This window comes from Trichosurus vulpecula, chromosome 2, assembly GCF_011100635.1.
Source record: "Trichosurus vulpecula isolate mTriVul1 chromosome 2, mTriVul1.pri, whole genome shotgun sequence".
Lineage (NCBI taxonomy): Eukaryota > Metazoa > Chordata > Mammalia > Diprotodontia > Phalangeridae > Trichosurus > Trichosurus vulpecula.
Window position 1 is genome coordinate 16,017,517 of NC_050574.1, and position 17,971 is coordinate 16,035,487.

The 17,971-nt window shown below is 56.1% G+C and overlaps 1 protein-coding gene across 1 annotated transcript; it reads left to right on the top strand.

Annotated features, from left to right (window-relative positions):
* The first annotated feature begins 1,591 nt into the window (after positions 1–1,591).
* On the top strand, positions 1,592–17,353 carry PPFIA3 (PTPRF interacting protein alpha 3). Its single transcript, XM_036744259.1, has 28 exons — positions 1,592–1,843; positions 2,945–3,046; positions 3,190–3,354; positions 3,632–3,706; positions 3,845–3,922; positions 4,328–4,543; positions 5,213–5,359; positions 5,625–5,759; positions 5,865–5,948; positions 6,298–6,429; positions 7,710–7,772; positions 8,071–8,150; positions 8,563–8,710; positions 8,971–9,191; positions 9,314–9,560; positions 10,602–10,744; positions 11,616–11,746; positions 11,895–11,991; positions 12,202–12,283; positions 12,826–13,026; positions 13,939–14,001; positions 14,158–14,184; positions 14,935–15,110; positions 15,497–15,594; positions 15,900–16,075; positions 16,170–16,238; positions 16,348–16,519; positions 17,165–17,353. Exons 1-28 carry the CDS (start codon positions 1,592–1,594, stop codon positions 17,224–17,226), a joined length of 3,642 nt encoding a protein of 1,213 aa, XP_036600154.1. The 3' UTR covers positions 17,227–17,353.
* The last annotated feature ends 618 nt before the right edge of the window (positions 17,354–17,971 follow it).

Here is a 17,971-nt window from a genome sequence, read left to right on the forward strand (position 1 = left end):
CCTAGACCTTGCCGTCCCCCTTTCCCTTCAAGCTCCCAGTCTCTAGGCTTGCTCTGGGCCATCCAGTCCCTAGAGGTCTGGACTGCAGCCACCTGCCTTCCTCCTCCCCACCCCCCAGGGAGGCAGGAGTCAAATCCTCCATCCCTTGTCTCCTTAGGGACACCGGAGTCCCTTCCCCCAGCCCCTTTGGCCTCTCAGGGAACTAGGTGTTCTCTCAGGTCTGACATGTTACAGTGACCTAGCCCCGGGTGTCCAGGGTCTGAGTGATCACCACTCTGGGCTATGGCCTCACTCGAGCCATCCTCTCTCCTTCACTTAAGGCCTTAAAGGGATGTTTGTGTGTGTTGGGGGGGGGGCACAGCCTCAGGGCTGAGCCATATATGTCCATGTTCTGAATGTGTTCCACCCACTTTCTGTGTTCTAGACTCATCCTAGCCATATGCTCTGTTTTAAATATGATCCAGCTGTGTGCCATATTCTGGATTTATCTCAGTCGTGTGTCACATTTTAGCTAGGTCCTAGTCCTATGTTGTATTCCAGGCATCTTAGCTATGTCCTGTGTTCTAGATGTGCCCCAGCTCCATGCATTCTATGTGCTGGGTCCCATGCCAGATCCCAAGCTGTCCCAAGTTTCCAGGCTGACTCTATGGGCTCTAGACTCAAGACCCCTCTCTCAGGCTGGACCCCCTGAATATCACATGTCACTGGCCTTGGGACTGTCCAGTTTTCTCAGGCCTGTGCTCTCCTTGGTGCCCTGGAAGGGAGTATATACAGGTTCTATTCTTTGGTGGTGTCTCGATGGAGAAGGATGAGGAGGAAGAGGATGGCAGCATTTAGCTGTTTGGGACCCAGCTGCCAACCCCTTGGGAGCACAGGCATTCCTTCCTGGAACCCCAGTGCCCAGAACTCCAGCATCCTTAGGGAGCCAAATGCCTGGGGATCCAAAGTGCAGGTGGGGCAGAACTGACCCCTGGGACTCCCCAGACCGGTTGAACTGCTGGAGAAAAGAACAGGTTGAAAGTCTTGGCCTCCTCCACCCTCCTGCCCTCCAACCAGACCCGTCTGACCTGATGCCACCACAGGGTGGATAGACAGGCTCCCCTCATTCCCAAGGCCACACCCACTCCACCCTAGAAGTTCCGCCCCTTGCTTCATTCCTGCTGGGTCCCTGAGGGAGCTGGATACCTGGGACAGTGAACCTGAAAAGATCAGACTAGGATTAAGAGGATCTGGGTTCAAATTGTACTCCTGGGATTTGAATCCAGGGACACTTTCTACCTGTGTGCCCTTGGGACAGTCCCTTCAACTCTCCAGGCATGACTTTGCTCATTTGTAAATGAGGAGATCAGACTGGGTGGCCTCTAAGGCCCCTTCCAACTCTACTTGTATCATCTGCTGATCCTGTGATTTGATTATATTAAGTTATAACCGATCATAATTAATCCACTGTCTTGGCCTCTGTCCTATAGTGCCCCCCCCCCCACCAACCTGGCTTCCTCTACCTCACACCAAGCCTCCTCCTCTGCATTTATTCCAACTTCTCCTTCCTTCCTCCTTAGTGCCCCCAGTTGGTGGGCCTGTCACTGCCACCATGATGTGCGAGGTGATGCCAACCATCAGCGAGGATGCCCGGCGGGGCTCAGCCTTGGGCCCAGAGGAGGCAGGAGGGGCAGCAGGTGGTGAACTGGAGCGTCTCATGGTCACCATGCTTACAGAGCGTGAGCGCCTCCTGGAGACCCTTCGTGAGGCCCAGGATGGACTGGCCACTGCCCAACTACGCCTTCGTGAACTGGGCCACGAGAAGGATTCATTGCAACGACAGCTCAGCATAGCATTGCCCCAGGTATGGGGGCCCCTAGTGGGTTGAGAAGGACTAGGGTCCTTGTGTTGGCTAGTTGCAGACAGGTTGAAGGGAGAGGGCACTCTCAAGCTAGGAAGAAGCCAGGACTCCATTAAGTACTAACTAGTTGAGCATTAAAGAATCACAACAAATTGTATTTAGCAATGGGGTAAGTGAGAGGTGTAGAGGGAAAGCAAGCTATGTACAGGTGTGGAGGGAATTCTGATTTTTATAATAATCAAAATGATATGTGTAATGAATATACTAATAGGTTAGATTTTGATTAGTAACAGAGGCCTTCGAGAATAGGAGGATACACTGGCTGAGGTGGAAGGACCTCAATCTGACTCCTGGCTCTACCCTCTCCCTGGGAGACCTTGGCCAAATGACTTTCTCTCTGGGAAGGAGTTTTCTCATCTTTCAAATGAAGTGATTTAACTAGCTTATTTCTAAATCTCCTCTTTCTGCTCTCAATCCTATGATCCTTTCTGATCAGAGGAGAAGACCAGAATTATTTCAAATGACATTTGAGAAGCAGCTTGACTTGCTGGGTAGAGAGCTGGCCTCAGCCGGGAGAATCTGAATTCAAGGCTTGCCTCTGATGCTCTCTTGACTGTGTGACCCTGATTTTGGCAGCTCACCAAGACCACAAGATTCAGAGAAGGGGTTCACCCTCATTGCTAGAGGGCTTTTTCTTATCGGTAGTTCTCTCTAGGAGGGAGATCATAGGTCTAGGCTTGATTCCCATGACTAGCAACAGTTAAGAATGAACAGGAAGTATTCCAAACTTTACCTGGGATTAAGGGTCCCAGTTCTGCCAGGAAAGGGTGGGAGATGGGTGTTAATGTGACCCCACTAGTGCGGGAAGGGGCAGATATTCCAATCCAAGGATGAGACCATAACTCAAATAGAGCTATAAATGACCTGAAGATGCTCCATCTTGTACCCAGCTGAGCATGGGGTCCAGTCTTCTCTTGGAAGGGTGCCAGGGGAGGGGACAAGCTTAGGTTGGGAGCTAAAGGGGTCAGAAGGGTGGTGGTGGTGGGTCTTATAGGGCCTGGCCAGCCTGCTGGGATTCAATGTGGTGGCTTTGGCTTCGGGCAGGAGTTCGCTGCCCTCACCAAGGAGCTGAACCTGTGCCGGGAACAGCTGCTGGAGCGGGAGGAGGAGATTGCTGAGCTGAAGGCCGAGCGGAATAACACCCGGGTAGGGCCACAACACCCGGGTAGGGCCACGGGAGCATCTCGGGGTGGGATTGCCAAACAGGGCTGAAGTGGGCTGGAGGGCATCCTGGCTCAACTTCAGAGGGGGTGTCCCTGCCCTGATGCCGGGCTCCACCGCCTCCGCAGTTGCTGCTGGAGCACCTGGAATGCCTGGTGTCCCGACACGAGCGCTCCTTACGCATGACGGTCGTGAAGCGCCAGGCCCAGTCCCCAGCTGGGGTCTCCTCTGAGGTCGAGGTGCTCAAGGCCCTCAAGTCTCTGTTCGAACATCACAAGGCACTGGATGAGAAGGTGGGTGGGACCCAGGGAGGGCTGGGGGAGGTGCTAAGGGAGCTCTGCCCAGGGGGTGGATTGGGGCGGGGCCTAACCAGTGGTAAAGGCTAAGGGAACTCCGCCCAGAGGACGAGGGTGAGGCGGCACTTCATGGAGGGCGTGGCTAAGGACCGATGGCGCTCTGACCGAGGGCGGGGCTCAGAAGATGAGCATTAGAGAGCGGTGCTCCAGGTCTGGGAAGGGGTGGAGAGCAAAGGAGGGGCGGGGTCTGACTTCTGTCTGTTCCCCCAATCAGGTGCGGGAGCGGCTCCGACTAGCCCTGGAGAGGGTGGCTGTTCTGGAAGAAGAGTTGGAGCTGAGTGGCCAGGAGGTGGGGGCGGGGCAGGGTTCCAGGGGTAAATGGAGTCTAGCTGGGATGATGCCGGGTTGGGGGAGGGGAGAAGACGCTGGAAAGAAGAGGGGGCCATCGTCTGACCGGCAGTCCCTGCCCCCCGCCCCTCTCCTCCAGTCCCTAAATCTGAGGGAGCAGCTGTCTAGGGGCCGGCGTTCCGGACTGGATGAAGCAGGGAAGGAATCAGATGGGCAGGTGAGGCCTCCTTGGTATCCAGGTCATGTAAGAGGTGCCCTCCCCTTCAATCCTACTGGCCTCATCACCCCACATAAGTCTTTTCGTTTTAATGACCCCACGCCCCCTTTGTGTCTCCGTGCAGTGGCCTTCCCAATCTCTACCGAACTGCATCTCCAGGTTCTGTTCCCCATCTTTATCTCTATCTCATCTCCTTCGGTATCTCTGCCCCTCTGTTTCTTCATATTTCTGTCGCCTGCATCTCTCTCTTTGGCCTGTCTGGTATCTCTCTTAGAATTTCTGTCTTGCTGATCTCTCTCTGTGTCTGTCTGTCTGTCTGTCTGTCTCTGTCTCTGTCTCTCCTTCCCTGTGACCCTCTCTTGTCTCTCTCGTCCTCTCCTGGGTTTTGGTCCTCCTTGGGCACAGTCTCTGGTGAACGGGCTCGTGGGGGAGCCCAACCGCCGGGTGGTAGAACTAGAAGAGGCCTTGGAGCGACAACGGGCCGAAACTGGGCAGCTTCGGGAACGCTTGGCTGCCCTTTGCCGCCAGATGGGACAATTGGAGGAAGAGCTGGGGGCAGCCCATCGGGAGCTGGGCAAAGCAGAAGAGGCTGGCCTCAAGCTTCAGCGAGACCTCAAGGAGGTGAGTGAGGCTGGGATGGCCCTGGGGGCTCTGCTTACTCTCTCTCCTTCCCAAGCCAGCAGCCAGCTTTGAGCTCAGCCTAAGCATGCAGTTTAGATATTCCCTGATCCTGGAAGAAACTACATGTGGGCGGGAGCTTCTAAACTCTTGGTTTTAATCAATCTTGACTCCCTCTAGAGGCAGAATGGAGAGGTTACATTTTCCATGAGAGTCTAGGAAAGGATTCCACAGTATTCAGGGGCACCATTTCCTGTGATCCCTCAGACTGGTACTATAAAATTCCTGGTCAAAGCAGTTAGGGGGGACTGGGTCAGGAAGACCTGATTTCAAATCTAGCCCCAGACACTTACTAGCTATGTGACCGAATCACTTAACCATGTTTGACTCAGTTTCTTCAATTGCAAAATCGACCTCCCAGGGTTTTCGTGAGGATGAAATGAGATAATATTTGTAATTTGCTTAGCTTGGAGCAGAGTAGTTACTTTAAAATGCATGTTTCTTTCCTTCTTTTTGCTTCCTGGGTTGGGATTAAATTCCCCATTGCAAGAGCCCCAATTCTGGGTCTTTTTGCTCCAAGAGCTGCTGGGAGTTATGGTCCCCAGCATCTCCCAAGGAGAGCAATGGGGATGGTTGAAGCTCCATTTCCCAAGCCATCTCTGTCCCCAACAGGCATTGGCACAGAGGGAGGATATGGAAGAGAGGATCACAACATTGGAGAAGCGTTACCTGAGTGCACAGCGGGAAGCCACTTCACTCCATGATGCCAATGATAAGTTGGAGAATGAGCTAGCCAGCAAGGAGTCTCTGTATCGCCAGGTGGGGCCTGGAGGGCCCTGGAGGCAGGGCCTAAGCAAGGGAGGAACCACCTTAGGGTCTGTGTAGCTCCTAGTAGAGGCTGGGGCAGGGCTTGGGTGGGCAGGAGGGGATCTGGCTATGGTGGGGCCTGGGGATAGGCTCAGACCTAATGGTGGCCAGCCAGGAGTTTCTGTCCAGCTGGGTCAGGCCAGGGATGGAGCCTGGGTATGTAGGCCAGTCTGGGTCCAGTGGTGCCCCGTCCAATTCCCTGCCACGTGCTCCACAGAGCGAGGAGAAGGGCCGCCAGCTGGCGGAGTGGCTGGAAGATGCGAAGCAGAAACTAGCCCAGACGCTGCAGAAGGCAGAAACCCTGCCTGAGATCGAGGCACAGCTGGCACAGAGGGTGGCAGCCCTCAGCAAGGTGGGATAGGGGCCCGGAGGGGCGGGGTGGAGGGTCCGAGGTTGGCCCCTGGAGAGCCTGGCCTAGAGAGGTAGGAGCAGGACACTCAGCTTCTCCCCGTGGCAGGCAGAGGAGCGCCATGGAAACTTCGAGGAGCGCCTGAGGCAGCTGGAGGCACAACTGGAAGAGAAGAACCAGGAGCTGCAGCGGGTGGGTGTCGCAGGCTAGCAGGCTTGAGGCAAGCCCTGATGGAGAGGCCCGTGAGCGGACTTCTTGGAGGGGACTGGAGGAAGGGAAGGAAGAGGAAGGGGGAGGGCCCTCAGGGAGGGAGGGGAGGAGTGGGAAGGGGCAGCACGGAGGGAGAAGAAAAGTGGGAAAGGGCAGTGGGGAGGAAGGGGAGGAGGGGGAAGGGGCAGCCGGGAGGGGGTGGAGGAAGGGGAAGGGGCAGCGGGGAGGTGGGGAAGGGGCATCGGGGAAGGAGGGAAAGGAGCAGCGGGGAGGAGGGAAAGCAGTTTGTTCGCAGCTCACCTAGCCCCTGCCGCCCCCACCCATTCTCCAGGCCCGACAGCGGGAGAAGATGAACGATGAGCACAACAAACGTCTCTCCGACACGGTGGACAAGCTGCTGAGCGAGTCCAACGAGCGACTGCAGTTGCACCTCAAGGAGCGCATGGGGGCACTCGAGGAAAAGGTGCGTTCTCTGCTCACCCTATGCTTGCCAATGAATCCCTCCACGAGAACCCGCGTGGTGCCTGGATCCATCAAGAAAGCAAGCATTTATTAAGTGCCTCAGGTGCCAATCAACGGGGACACAAAAAGTTGGGGAAACAAACCCTGCCCTCGAGGAACTTACGATCTAGTCAGGGGAGACAGCATACAGGTGCATCGGTATACAGGGAAAAGGATACAAAGTATCTAGTAAGGCAGCAACGGCTGAGGAGGAGTCAGAAAAGGCCTCATGTTGAAGGTTTCATGTGAACGTTTTGAATTAAAAGAGGGGGTTCTAAAAGGTGCATGTGAAGAGGGAGAGCATGCCAGGTATGGGGGACAGCCAATGCAAAGGCACAGAGGTGGGATCTGGAATGTTATGTATAAAGAAAGATAAGAAAGCCAGTTTGGCTGGACAGTCTTGTAACGTACAATAAGTCCCATATGTTTTGAAGAGATTTAAATGCCAATTTTTTTTTCTGGTTCCTAGAAGCATTAGGAGCCCCTGAGTTTACTGAGTGACAAGGTCAGACATCAAATTGAGGGAAGTTACAGATTCCAAGCTCAGTGAAGGATTAATTGGAAGGGAGAGAAAGAGTGACAAACAGAGACAGACAGAGACAGAGGGAGAGAGGCAGAGAGACAGAGAGAGACACACAGCAGGGAAAGTAAAAGAAAGTGACAGCAGTAGTGAAGGTGAGAGGTAATCAGGAAGGGTCTGAACTAGGGTGGCACCCATGAGATACTGAGGAGATAGTAAAGACTGGAAAGTCCGAGAAGATACTGAGTGACTGGCAGGGTACTCCCTCCAGAGGATCATGGGCAGCTTGTGGGAAGTTGGCCTCCTTCCCACTCATTTCTACTCTCCCACAGGAGAGGATGGGAGGAGTCAAAGAGAAATGGGCGGGGTTAGAAAACGTCCCTCCTATTCCAGGGCTCCCCCTTCTCCAGCCTCTCTCCAGCCAGTGACACCTTCGGAGGGCATGGGGACTGTCCATCTTAGCCTCTCTAGAACAGCCCCACTCGTCCCCTGGGTTGGGAATACTCCAGGCCCTTGGAGCCCCCCACCCCACGGAGCCAGAAAGTGGGGCCTGCCCGACTTTCCCAATCTTTTCCTGAGGTTCCCAGCTGACAGTCCGATAGGGTTCCAGATCCGGAGCTAGAGAGGTAGCCAAAAGCAGTGGCCCACGGCTGTCCACAGTCATCACCAGCTGACAAATAGGAACATCAGACCCAGGTGTTAACTAACCTTTCTCCCTTCAGAACACGCTAAGCGAGGAGATTGCCAGTATGAAGAAGCTTCAGGATGAGCTGCTGCTCAACAAGGTGAGACCAGGGGCGGGGCCTGGAGAGGAATGAGGAGGCGGAGCCAAGTGGGCGGGACTCCGGAAAGGGGAGGAGCTTCAGTAGGGTTACGAGGAGGTTGAACGCCGCACTGGTAGAAGAAGAGACAGGTTTCATCGGAGAAAAAGGCGTGGCCTGAGCAAATGAGGGAGCGGGATGTGGCCAGAATAGACAGAACCATGGGCTAAGAGGGGAGGGGGATGAAGAGGAGGTGGAGCCTGGCTGGGGGAAGGGTTTTTGCGCTGAACCCCGCCTTCGTGCCCCCTTCTCTGTCCCCCAGGAGCAGCTCCTGGCAGAGATGGAGCGGATGCAGATGGAAATCGACCAACTACGGGGGAGGCCGCCTTCCTCCTACTCCAGGTGAGTCCCGGGAACCCGGCGGGGCCAGTGAATGGGGCTGAAATGCTTGGGTCTCCAGGTAGTAGGACTGGGGGAGGGGAATCGGGCCTTAGGGAGTCGAAGCGGGGAAAGGGCAGCGTGGTGGCCTCGGGGCCGCAGCTGAGGGACTGTCCCCAGCTTCCAAAGGACTTTCCTATTTCTTTTCCCTCGCTCCTTTTTTTGGCTTCTCTTTCCTCATCATTCATCCCGAGGGCAGCCAGAAGGTGGGTCTCAGTAATGTAGAGGCTTGGGCAGTATCTAGGCCGCTGGGGATTCGCACCGACAAGAGGTGCTTGTGGGCCTGACGTGGCCAATGCCCTTACATTCTCCAGGTTTCACCTGCTGGTCTGAAGGATCTTCCTTGTTTTTTGTGTCTCTCCCTTATCTGCCATAGGTCCCTCCCGGGCAGCGCTCTAGAGCTTCGCTACTCCCAGGCTCCGACACTGCCCTCGGGCGCCCACCTGGACCCCTATGGCGGCCCCGGAGGCCGGGTCGGCAAGAGAGGGGGCCGCTGGCCCGGGACCAAGGACGAGCCGGCCAAGGTCTGATTCCGGGGGGACTGCTTGGAGGAGGAGCAGGAGACCCTTGCGGTCAAGGGGAGGGCCTGCAGGGGAGAGACTGATACCACCATCTTTGACCCCCTCCAACCTTACAGCCTGCGAACCCCAGGGTCCTTTCCTGGACCAGATGAGGAGCCTAGGCTGGTGGGGGCAGGTCTTAGGGTGATGGACAGTGCCCATCACCAAGCAAATGAGGGGGCGGAGCCCGAGATGACGTCCGGCTCCTTTCCCCTCAGGCTCAGGAATGGGCGGAGCGAGTGACAGGCCGGGAATCTTCTTCTGGCTCCGGGACTGGGCCAGGCCCTGCCCCAGGAGCCTTCGAGGCCGACTTGGAGGGCTCAGACGAGGACGAACCTGAAGGCCTGTTCGGACCCGAGCTGCTGTCGCCCAGCGGTCAGGCCGACGTGCAGACCCTCGCTATCATGTTGCAGGAGCAGCTGGAGGCGATCAATAAGGAAATCAAGTGCGAGAACGGGGTGCAGAGAGGGGGTCTGGGTGCTGCCTCTCAAACAGCCTCTCCCCTCCCTTCAGGACTCTGTCCAAGAAATCGGAGCGATCCTGGGCCCCTGTACTCCTTTCTTCCAGGCTCATCCAGGAGGAGAAGGAGACCACTGAGCAACGGGCAGAGGAGCTAGAGAGCCGGGTATCTGGCTCTGGCCTGGACTCCTTGGGACGCTACCGGGCCAGCTGCTCCCTTCCGCCTTCCCTGACCACATCCACCCTGGCCAGCCCGTCACCTCCCAGCTCTGGTCACTCCACACCCCGCCCTGCCCCACCCAGCCCTGCCCGGGAAGCCCCAGCTAACAGCACTAGCAACGCTGCAGATAAGCCTGTGAGTCCCTGGCCCCCTTGGCCCCCACACAGGGGCCAATAGTTGCCTGACTGTCAGGGGTCACACACAGACTGTGGCCGCTCTCTCAAAACTGGATGACCTCAGAGCTCCCAAACCCACAGTTAGGGACCTGGAGCCTCAGATATCCACTGGGGTCAGAGAAGGGTCCCCTCTACTCAAACCACACAGCAAGGATGGTCATTCCCCTAAATGGGATGCTCTTCTAGAGTTTCAGACACTCCCCAACAGGGCCCTGTGGGTAAGGCCCCTGGCCATGGGGTCCAGAAAGATGCAGGTATCCCCATAGTAAAGAGGCCAAGCTCTTCCTCAGAAAGAAGTGGTCCCTAGTGAGTCAGAAGTATCTGCAGACCAAGATGGGGGAAGTCACTAGCCCCAGGGTCCCACACCAAAGTCTGACTTCCATCTCTAAGCCTACAAGAATGGGAAAGCACAAGTCCCACAAAAAGCAGGGCCTGGGTGAGCCATGCATTACTAGTTTGCATTCAGGAGAAAGGGAATGCCACTTGCCTGGGTTCCCACTCCCCAGAGCCTAAGGAACCTCAGAAGAAAGAGACTGCCTAGCCTTGGTGATCAAAGAAGGGTGATCATTTGTCTGTGGTCATGATGTTAGGCCCAGGTTCCCCCACAAAGTGGGGACTCCCAGGGGGGTTGGATAAGGACCTCCCCAATGGGGACTCTGCAAGCCCTAGACACTTTAGGTCCTGGAGAGGAATGACTTTTCTGGGTAAGCAGGGATCTTTCTCAGAACTATGAGGTCCCAACTCCCTCAAATGGGGTCCCTGAAAGACATTATTGGGCCAGACTAGGAGGAAGTGGTCCCTGCAGCTCCAGGACCAGGAAATACGAGAATTAAAACCCTTCAAGTGAGAGCCCCAGGGAGCCATGGCCAGACCAGAAAAATGCTCACCTAACCCCTGTTCTGTCCCACCAAAGCCAGGGACCACCCAATAAGGTCAGATTAGGCACCTTGGTGGTCAGGGGCTCCTTCCCTGAGCCCAAAGTCTTCCTTTCTGTCTGCAGAACCATGTGCCCAGGGAGGATGGTGTGGTCCCTGGGGACACACCACCCCCCACACCAAGATCTGCCCGCCTTGAAAGAATGACCCAGGCTCTAGCTCTGCAGGCTGGGGGCTCCCTGGAGGATGGGAGCCCTGCACGGCCCAGGTCAGCTGCTCCGGGATCAGGGAGGGGGATTATCCAGGTCATGTAGCTGTGTCCCAACTCCCCCCCACCCATCACATAATGGTGAAGACCCAGGTGTCCTGGCTCCCATGGCAGGATTCAGAAGCTCAGAACAGGGTGAATCCCTAGTGATATCAGGACAGACTTCTAATTTTATGGAGGGGGAAACTGAGGCCCAGAGAGGGGTAAGAATCCATTCAGTCACACAATGAACCAAGGTTAGGCAGAACAAGAGTAGTAGGCAGGGCTCCTGCTTCCCTCCAGAATAACAATGGAATCTCACTGAAGTTATATATTCACTGATTCATTCAACAGCCCTTATTATGCACCTAATGTGAACGGAGGCATGTGTGTGTGCACGTGTGTGTGTGTGTGTGTGTGTGTGTGTGTGTGTGTGCGCGCGCACTTGGGGTGAAAAAGACATTCAGATAAAAACCCAGTTAATGCTTCAGTTTAGAGATTATAGGCTCAGCGGTTTAGAAGCCAAAGATTCAGAGGTCATTCAGAGGATCCCTTCCTTCACAAGCCTCATTCTACAAGGAAGAAAACTGGTCCAGGGAGGGTAGGGACTTGGAGGCTACCCAGTGTGGTCATGACAGAGCTGGGACTTCAACCTTCTAAGCCCATCACAGAATGTAAGATTGGAAGAGTCTTTGAAATCCCGTCCAAACACCCATTTTACAGCAATGCAAACTGAGGCCTAGAGGGACAGCAACTTAGCTAAAGTTACATATCATATTAATGGCAGAGGGGAGACTGGAACCCTCACTCTGGAGCTGCTTCCTATTTTGGGGGGAGAGAAGGGTGAGCTATGGACTGCCCTCATCACACCTCTTTTCTCTCCCCCCCACAGTGAGGGTGCCCCAGACCCCCTTCATAAGGCCCCCAAGAAGAAGAGCATCAAGTCCTCCATTGGCCGCCTCTTTGGCAAGAAGGAGAAGGGCCGCCTGGGAGGCCCTCCAGGCCGGGATGGGCCCTCCCTGGGTAGGTCCAAGAACCTCCTTTTGAGAGGTTTCCTACTTCTTGGTCATGGTATAGTGGGGAGAGGGGATCAGTTTCCTAGAGAATGGAGTCCATGCCCCAGGTTCACACTCCACATCATTCCTGCCCCCCCCTTTTCTCTGCCCCACAGCTGGAACCCCCTCAGATGAGATGTCCCCTGCTGACCCTCTGGGGCTATCAAAGCTCACTGGGCCTCCAGGAGAGAAGGATCGGAGGAACAAGAGGAAGTGAGCAGGGCTTGGCCTGGGGATGGGGGAAGAATGCTGTATTCAGACCCCACTTTGGTCTGATGGGGTTTTGGGTGGAAAGGTGGAAAAGGTACTGAGATTGGGAGCCTCAGGCTGTCTCATTGATGAGAGAAGGACCAAGGACAGCTCTCTTGTGCGGCAGGGGAGATGGAAGGTGAGTTTCTCTCTCCGTTGTCCTTGAACCTCTAGGCATGAACTCTTGGAGGAAGCCTGTCGACAGGGCCTGCCCTTTGCTGCCTGGGATGGACCAACTGTTGTCTCTTGGTTGGAGGTACGGCCACCCCCAGATCAGGAAACCCAGGAAACATTGCCATGAACGTTATCCAGCTAGTGTTTACTAGATGCCCTGAATGTGTGTGCCTGGCAATACAAATCAGAGAGAGAGAGTCCCTGCCCTCGGGAAGCTCACATTCTATTAGCATTCCCTGAAGGAGAGGGAGGAGAAAAGGGCTCAGAAACTTGTGGCTGAGCTTCTCTATCTCTTCCCCCCAACCTCTGTCTCTCCTTGTCTACATCTCTCCGCTCTTGCTCTTGACTGCTTGTCTCTGTCTCCCTCCTGTCCCTGTTTCTCCTTCATCTCTTTCTGTCCTCTCCATCTCTGTATCTCCTTTCCTTTTCCCTGGTGTGTGTGTGTGTGTGTGTGTGTGTGTGTGTGTGTGTGTGTGTGTGTTTGTCTCTGTCTGTCCCCTGCCCTTCTCTCTTCATCTTGCATGTTTGGGGCCCCTGTTTTTTGGCTCTTGCCCCTGATTTTGTGTCTCTTTTTCCCTCTGTTTCTCTGTCTCTCTTGGATCTTTCTCTCTCTATTGGGGGCAGCTGTGGGTGGGGATGCCAGCCTGGTATGTGGCAGCCTGCCGGGCCAATGTGAAGAGTGGGGCCATCATGGCCAACCTGTCTGATACGGAAATCCAACGGGAGATTGGCATCAGCAACCCCCTGCACCGGCTCAAGCTTCGACTTGCCATCCAGGAGATGGTGTCCCTCACCTCGCCCTCTGCACCAGCCTCCTCCAGAACGGTGAGCCAGCCTTCATGGCTTACGTGACATTCTGGGACCCTGGTCCTCCTCTTAACCTGACCTTAGGCTCAGCTTCTTTCAATGGAAGAGGGTTCCTCCAAGAACTTTTCTCCTCATGCTCAGACCTCAGCCCCAATCCCTTTTTAGAATTAGACAGCAGAGACTTGGATAAGAATGGTGGGGGGAGAGAGAGAGAAAGAGAGAGAGAAAGAGAGGTGAATTCAGGGATCCTTGGGATAGTTGCCCTGTTCCCTCCAGGTGAGGACAGGAATGGTGTAATGCTTCACCTTTCTACTTAAACACTTTTTATAAATATGATCTCAATCCTCAGAACAACCCTGGGAGGTTGGTGTTATTACCATTATACAGCTGAGGAAACTGAGGCAGACAGAATGTAAGTGACTTTTCCAGGGTCACACAGCTAGTGAAGTATCTAAGGCTGTATTTGAACTTAGGACTTCTTAACTTCAGGCCCAGCACTCCAACCACTAAAGTAGACACAAATCTTGGCTCTGCCACTTTTTATCTATGCGAGTTTGGTTAAGCCCCTTAATCTGCCTGTACCTCAGTCTCCTTATTTGTAAAAAGAAGGGTTTGGTCTAGGTGATTAAGACTCCCTTCCAGCTCAAAATCCATGTTCCCATTGAGGGTCAGGCAGACACAGAGACAGAAGCAGAGACCGAGAGAGCAGAGTCAGAGGGCCAGACGGGGTCACAATGGCACACACAGACCAGCAGAAAAGGGTGAGCTCAGGGATCTTCCACGGGTCCCACTGGGTGTGAATCCTCCAGAATGCTTTAGGGATCCTAGTGGATCCAGCCCCTTCCTGAGTGCTCTCGGTCTCACGCCACGGTCCAGGGAAGGGCCAGGCCGGGCCGGGGCCATGCTCTCAATACCACACCCCTCCTGCAGTGCACCGGCAATGTTTGGATGACCCACGAAGAGATGGAGTCGCTCACAGCAGCCACTAAGCCTGTGAGTTTACCTGGGATTGAGGGAGGGAGGGGACAAGGGGGAAGAGGACGAGAGGGAGGAGGAGACCGGTCTCCATCCCGGCCCCTCCTGCGCCGTAACCCGCCCCTTCCCCTTCTTTCGCCCCTCCCCTCGCGCTCCCCGCGGCGGCTGCGCCAGGAGCCCAAGGAGATCAGCTGGGAGCAGGTGATCCCGTCTGCGCCTGCGCGCGGACTGCATGGCTCCTCCACCTCTTCCCCGCTCCTGCCCCTGCCTGAGCTGTTCCATTATCATCGTGGGCTGGGGGGTCGTGGCGGGGGGCGGGAGGGCGGGGAAGAGCTGGGGAGGGAAACCCTGTGGACTGAACCATTGTCACCAGAATCTATGTGCGCCTGCTCTGCCTGTATTACTGCGCCGCGGAACGTTCCATTATCTTCGAGGGAGGGGGAAGGCTCACTCTGGGGTGAATCATCCTATCACCGCAGGTTGCATGGTGCCTGAGCTCTGGAATGTTCCATTATCATCGCGGGTGGAGGGGGAAGCACTGGTAGATACCATTGTCAGGATCCTTCCAATGTAGGAAGAGATAACTAGTCGACTGCTTTCATCGTGGAGGGAGGATGATTGGAATGGATTAGTTCATTTTCTTGATAGCGAGCCTTGGTTCTATCGAGATTGAGACTCAACCTATTTTTCTCCCCCTGGGGTAGAGGTTTTGGAAGTGGTGAGGGAAAAAGCGAGGGAAATTTTAGACCACCTGGACTATCCCATTGTACTGATGGGGGAGTCAGTGGACTGTTCTATTAGTTAAGAGGGGACTTAGCTCAATGACCTTTCCATTGCCCTGAGAGGGGGGAGACCTTGGAAAGTCCCATTGCAGAAGGGGGGGAGATGCTGGCTATCCCATTCCATCCTTGTTCCTGAGCTTGTCCACTCCCCACTTCCCACTGGCCCCAGATCCTGGCCTACGGCGACATGAACCACGAGTGGGTGGGGAACGACTGGCTGCCCAGCCTGGGGCTGCCCCAGTATCGCAGCTACTTCATGGAATCCTTAGTAGATGCACGCATGCTCGACCACCTCAACAAGAAAGAGCTTCGGGGCCAGCTCAAGATGGTTGACAGCTTCCACAGGTGGGGGCCGGCCTAGGCACGGCTGAGGAGACAATGACCAATGGAAACTAGCTCCTGTGAAGTCCCGCCCATGGGGGGGTACAGGGACCAATGGGAATCAGCACCTGTACACTAGTCTCCATGGAGGGGTAATACAGTATCCAATTGGGAACAGCCTCCTGTAAGTCCCGCCCATTGGGGGGACAACGACCAATGGGAATCGGGGCCTGAGAAGTAGAGCCCTGGGCGGAGAACACAGTAGCTAATGGGAACAACCTTGTGGAAGCTCCGCCCATTAGGAGAGGGATGGCCACTGGGAAGGTTTTCTGAGGAGACCCCGCCCCCTAAAGGATTTGTGCCTGGCTCCTCCCCTTGGCATGCCCTAACCACTCCCCTAACTCCCCCAGAGTGAGTCTCCACTATGGGATCATGTGTCTAAAGAGGCTCAACTATGACCGTAAGGACCTGGAGCGGAGGCGAGAGGAGAGTCAGAGCCACGTGAGAGGTGCGGCTGGGGGGCGGGGCTGGTGTTGGCGTTCAGGGCGTCAGTGTTGAAAGAGCTAGAGGAGAATCTGGGGGTCAGTGTCAGCATTCCGGGCTCCCCCCCCCCCACCCCAATAAAATGGTGTGGTCTTACGAGCTGGGCAGGGGCAGTAGTATTGGTGGTGACAGTCAAGGCTCTGTTCTCCTCCCCATCCCCGCCAAGGGTCAGTAATCAGTATCTATCCCCCCGCTCCCCTCCCTCCCGCACGATTGGGCTGAGAGGGCTGGATTGGCGTTAGCATTCAAGGCCCCCTCCCTCTTCCTCAGATGTGATGGTGTGGTCGAATGAACGGGTGATGGGCTGGGTGTCAGGCCTGGGGCTGAAGGAGTTTGCCGGAAACCTGTCAGAGAGCGGAGTGCACGGGGCGCTGCTGGCCCTGGACGAGACCTTCGACTGCTCGGACTTGGCCCTGCTGCTGCAGATCCCGACACAGAACGCGCAGGTCCGGCGGCTGCCAGCCCTGGGGGGTGAAGGCTCGCGTGTGGCGAGCACGAGGGCTGCCGGTTCCTGCTCACGCCTCGACGCTCTTTCCATAGGCCCGGCAGCTGCTGGAGAAGGAGTTTGGCAACCTCATTTCCATGGGCACTGACCGGAGGCTGGATGAGGTAGGGGCCCCAGGCTTGGATCTGGGGGGCAGCAGGGCAGGGAGCGAGTGCTGCCCGGTCACCCCTGCTCCAGCCAGCTCGGTGGCCCTGTGGCCCTTATCCTCCGCAGGACAGCGCGAAGTCTTTCAGCCGATCCCCTTCGTGGCGGAAGATGTTCCGGGAGAAGGACTTGCGCGGGGTGAGCCCGGACTCAGCCGAGATGCTGCCGCCCAACTTCCGCTCCGCGGCCGCGGGAGCCCTGGGCTCGCCGGGCCTCCCTCTGCGCAAGCTGCAGCCGGACGGTGCGTTCTCTAAGATCCGTCGGGGCTCCCCACATTAAGGCGTACATGGACTCGCTCGAGGCGCCTCTCGGGTCTCGGAAAAGCTCGTTATTGGTGGAGGGAAATGGACCTTGGGAGAGTGTAGCGGTAGGCTGGGGGCGCCCACCATTCTTGAGAGAAAACGCGGGGGACGGGGACCCTGGTAAAATCCTGGAGTCTGATTTCTGCAAATAGTCATTCATTTGAGAAAAGGGGGAGATGAAGCAGGAAAGAGAGGAGGAGTAAGGGACTCCCCAGGAACCCCGAATCCCGGCAAGGTCAGTGGGTTGGGATGCCGCAGGATCGGGAAGTAGCTTGGGTAAATCCGTTACAGCTGTGCTGCGGGGCGAGGAATGTGGAGATAGCATCCTGGGCAACCCGATTCCTGGGGGACGTGAGGGAACTTTTAATGACATTTTCCACTAACTTCTCAAGGAAAGGCAGCCATCCCTCTCCTCCAAACTCAGTACTCCTTGGGTGTGTGGGAGGTTCTTGTGTACAGCAGTTGATTAATAAAGTTGCTGATTGGGAGCGGGTGGGGCGGAGTAGGAATGGGTCAAACCAACTGGCTCTCAACTTGGAGGAAGAGAGGGGTCCTTTTGACTTTGTCCCTTGCCTCAATCTTAGGTCCTCCTTCTGGGAGCCCGCGGGCGGATGGCGGAGTCTCCGTTCGGACATACTCTTGTTAGTGCTCAGCCAGGTGAGGGTGCCTTCGGGAGTCCCGGAGCCACGGCTTTCCGAGCTTTCTGACCTGCCCTCCCCCCTCCTCTGGTACAGGTGGGCGCGCCCAGGAGGAGCCTCAGTATGGAGAGCTAAAGGCCCGCCCTGCTCCTCCTTCCAGGAGAATGGACTCGCCCTCGAAAGGGATCGGGTTCGGAGAGACTAGAGGGGCTCTCTGGACTGAACCATTTTGTACAGACCGGGAGGAAGAGGCATGTCAGCCTCTGGCCAATCCATGTGAACTGGATTTCGGGAAGGGAGGGGGCCGTTTGGAATCTTCCTCCTCTCTTTTGCTACTTTGTAATTTATTTGTTTCCGAGTGAGGGGGGAGGGGACGCAACCCCGCCTCCTCAGGGGCCGCATGCAGGGGGCGGGGCGTGGCCCGACCTCGTTCCTTCCTTTCCACCGTACTTGCTCCCCACCTCCAGCCCCGGGGCTTCGGTCCTCTCGGGTGCACCCCCGCGGGGGACTCGCTGCTACAGGCCCCGCCCCCTCTTCTCTTGCCCTCTCTCCTTCCTTGGGGGTGGGGGTGGGGGAACGTGGAAGCCTCGTTTTCTCCGATTATCCGGGACGCCTCAGGTTCCCGATCATCCAGGCAGGCATCTTTGGGGTGGGGGTTGGGGGCCCCCTTCCCCGTCCGTGTGTCTCGCGTTTCCTGGATCTCGTCCTCCCCTCCCCCTAACCCGTTATTCCGGGGAGTGGGATGGAGGGAGA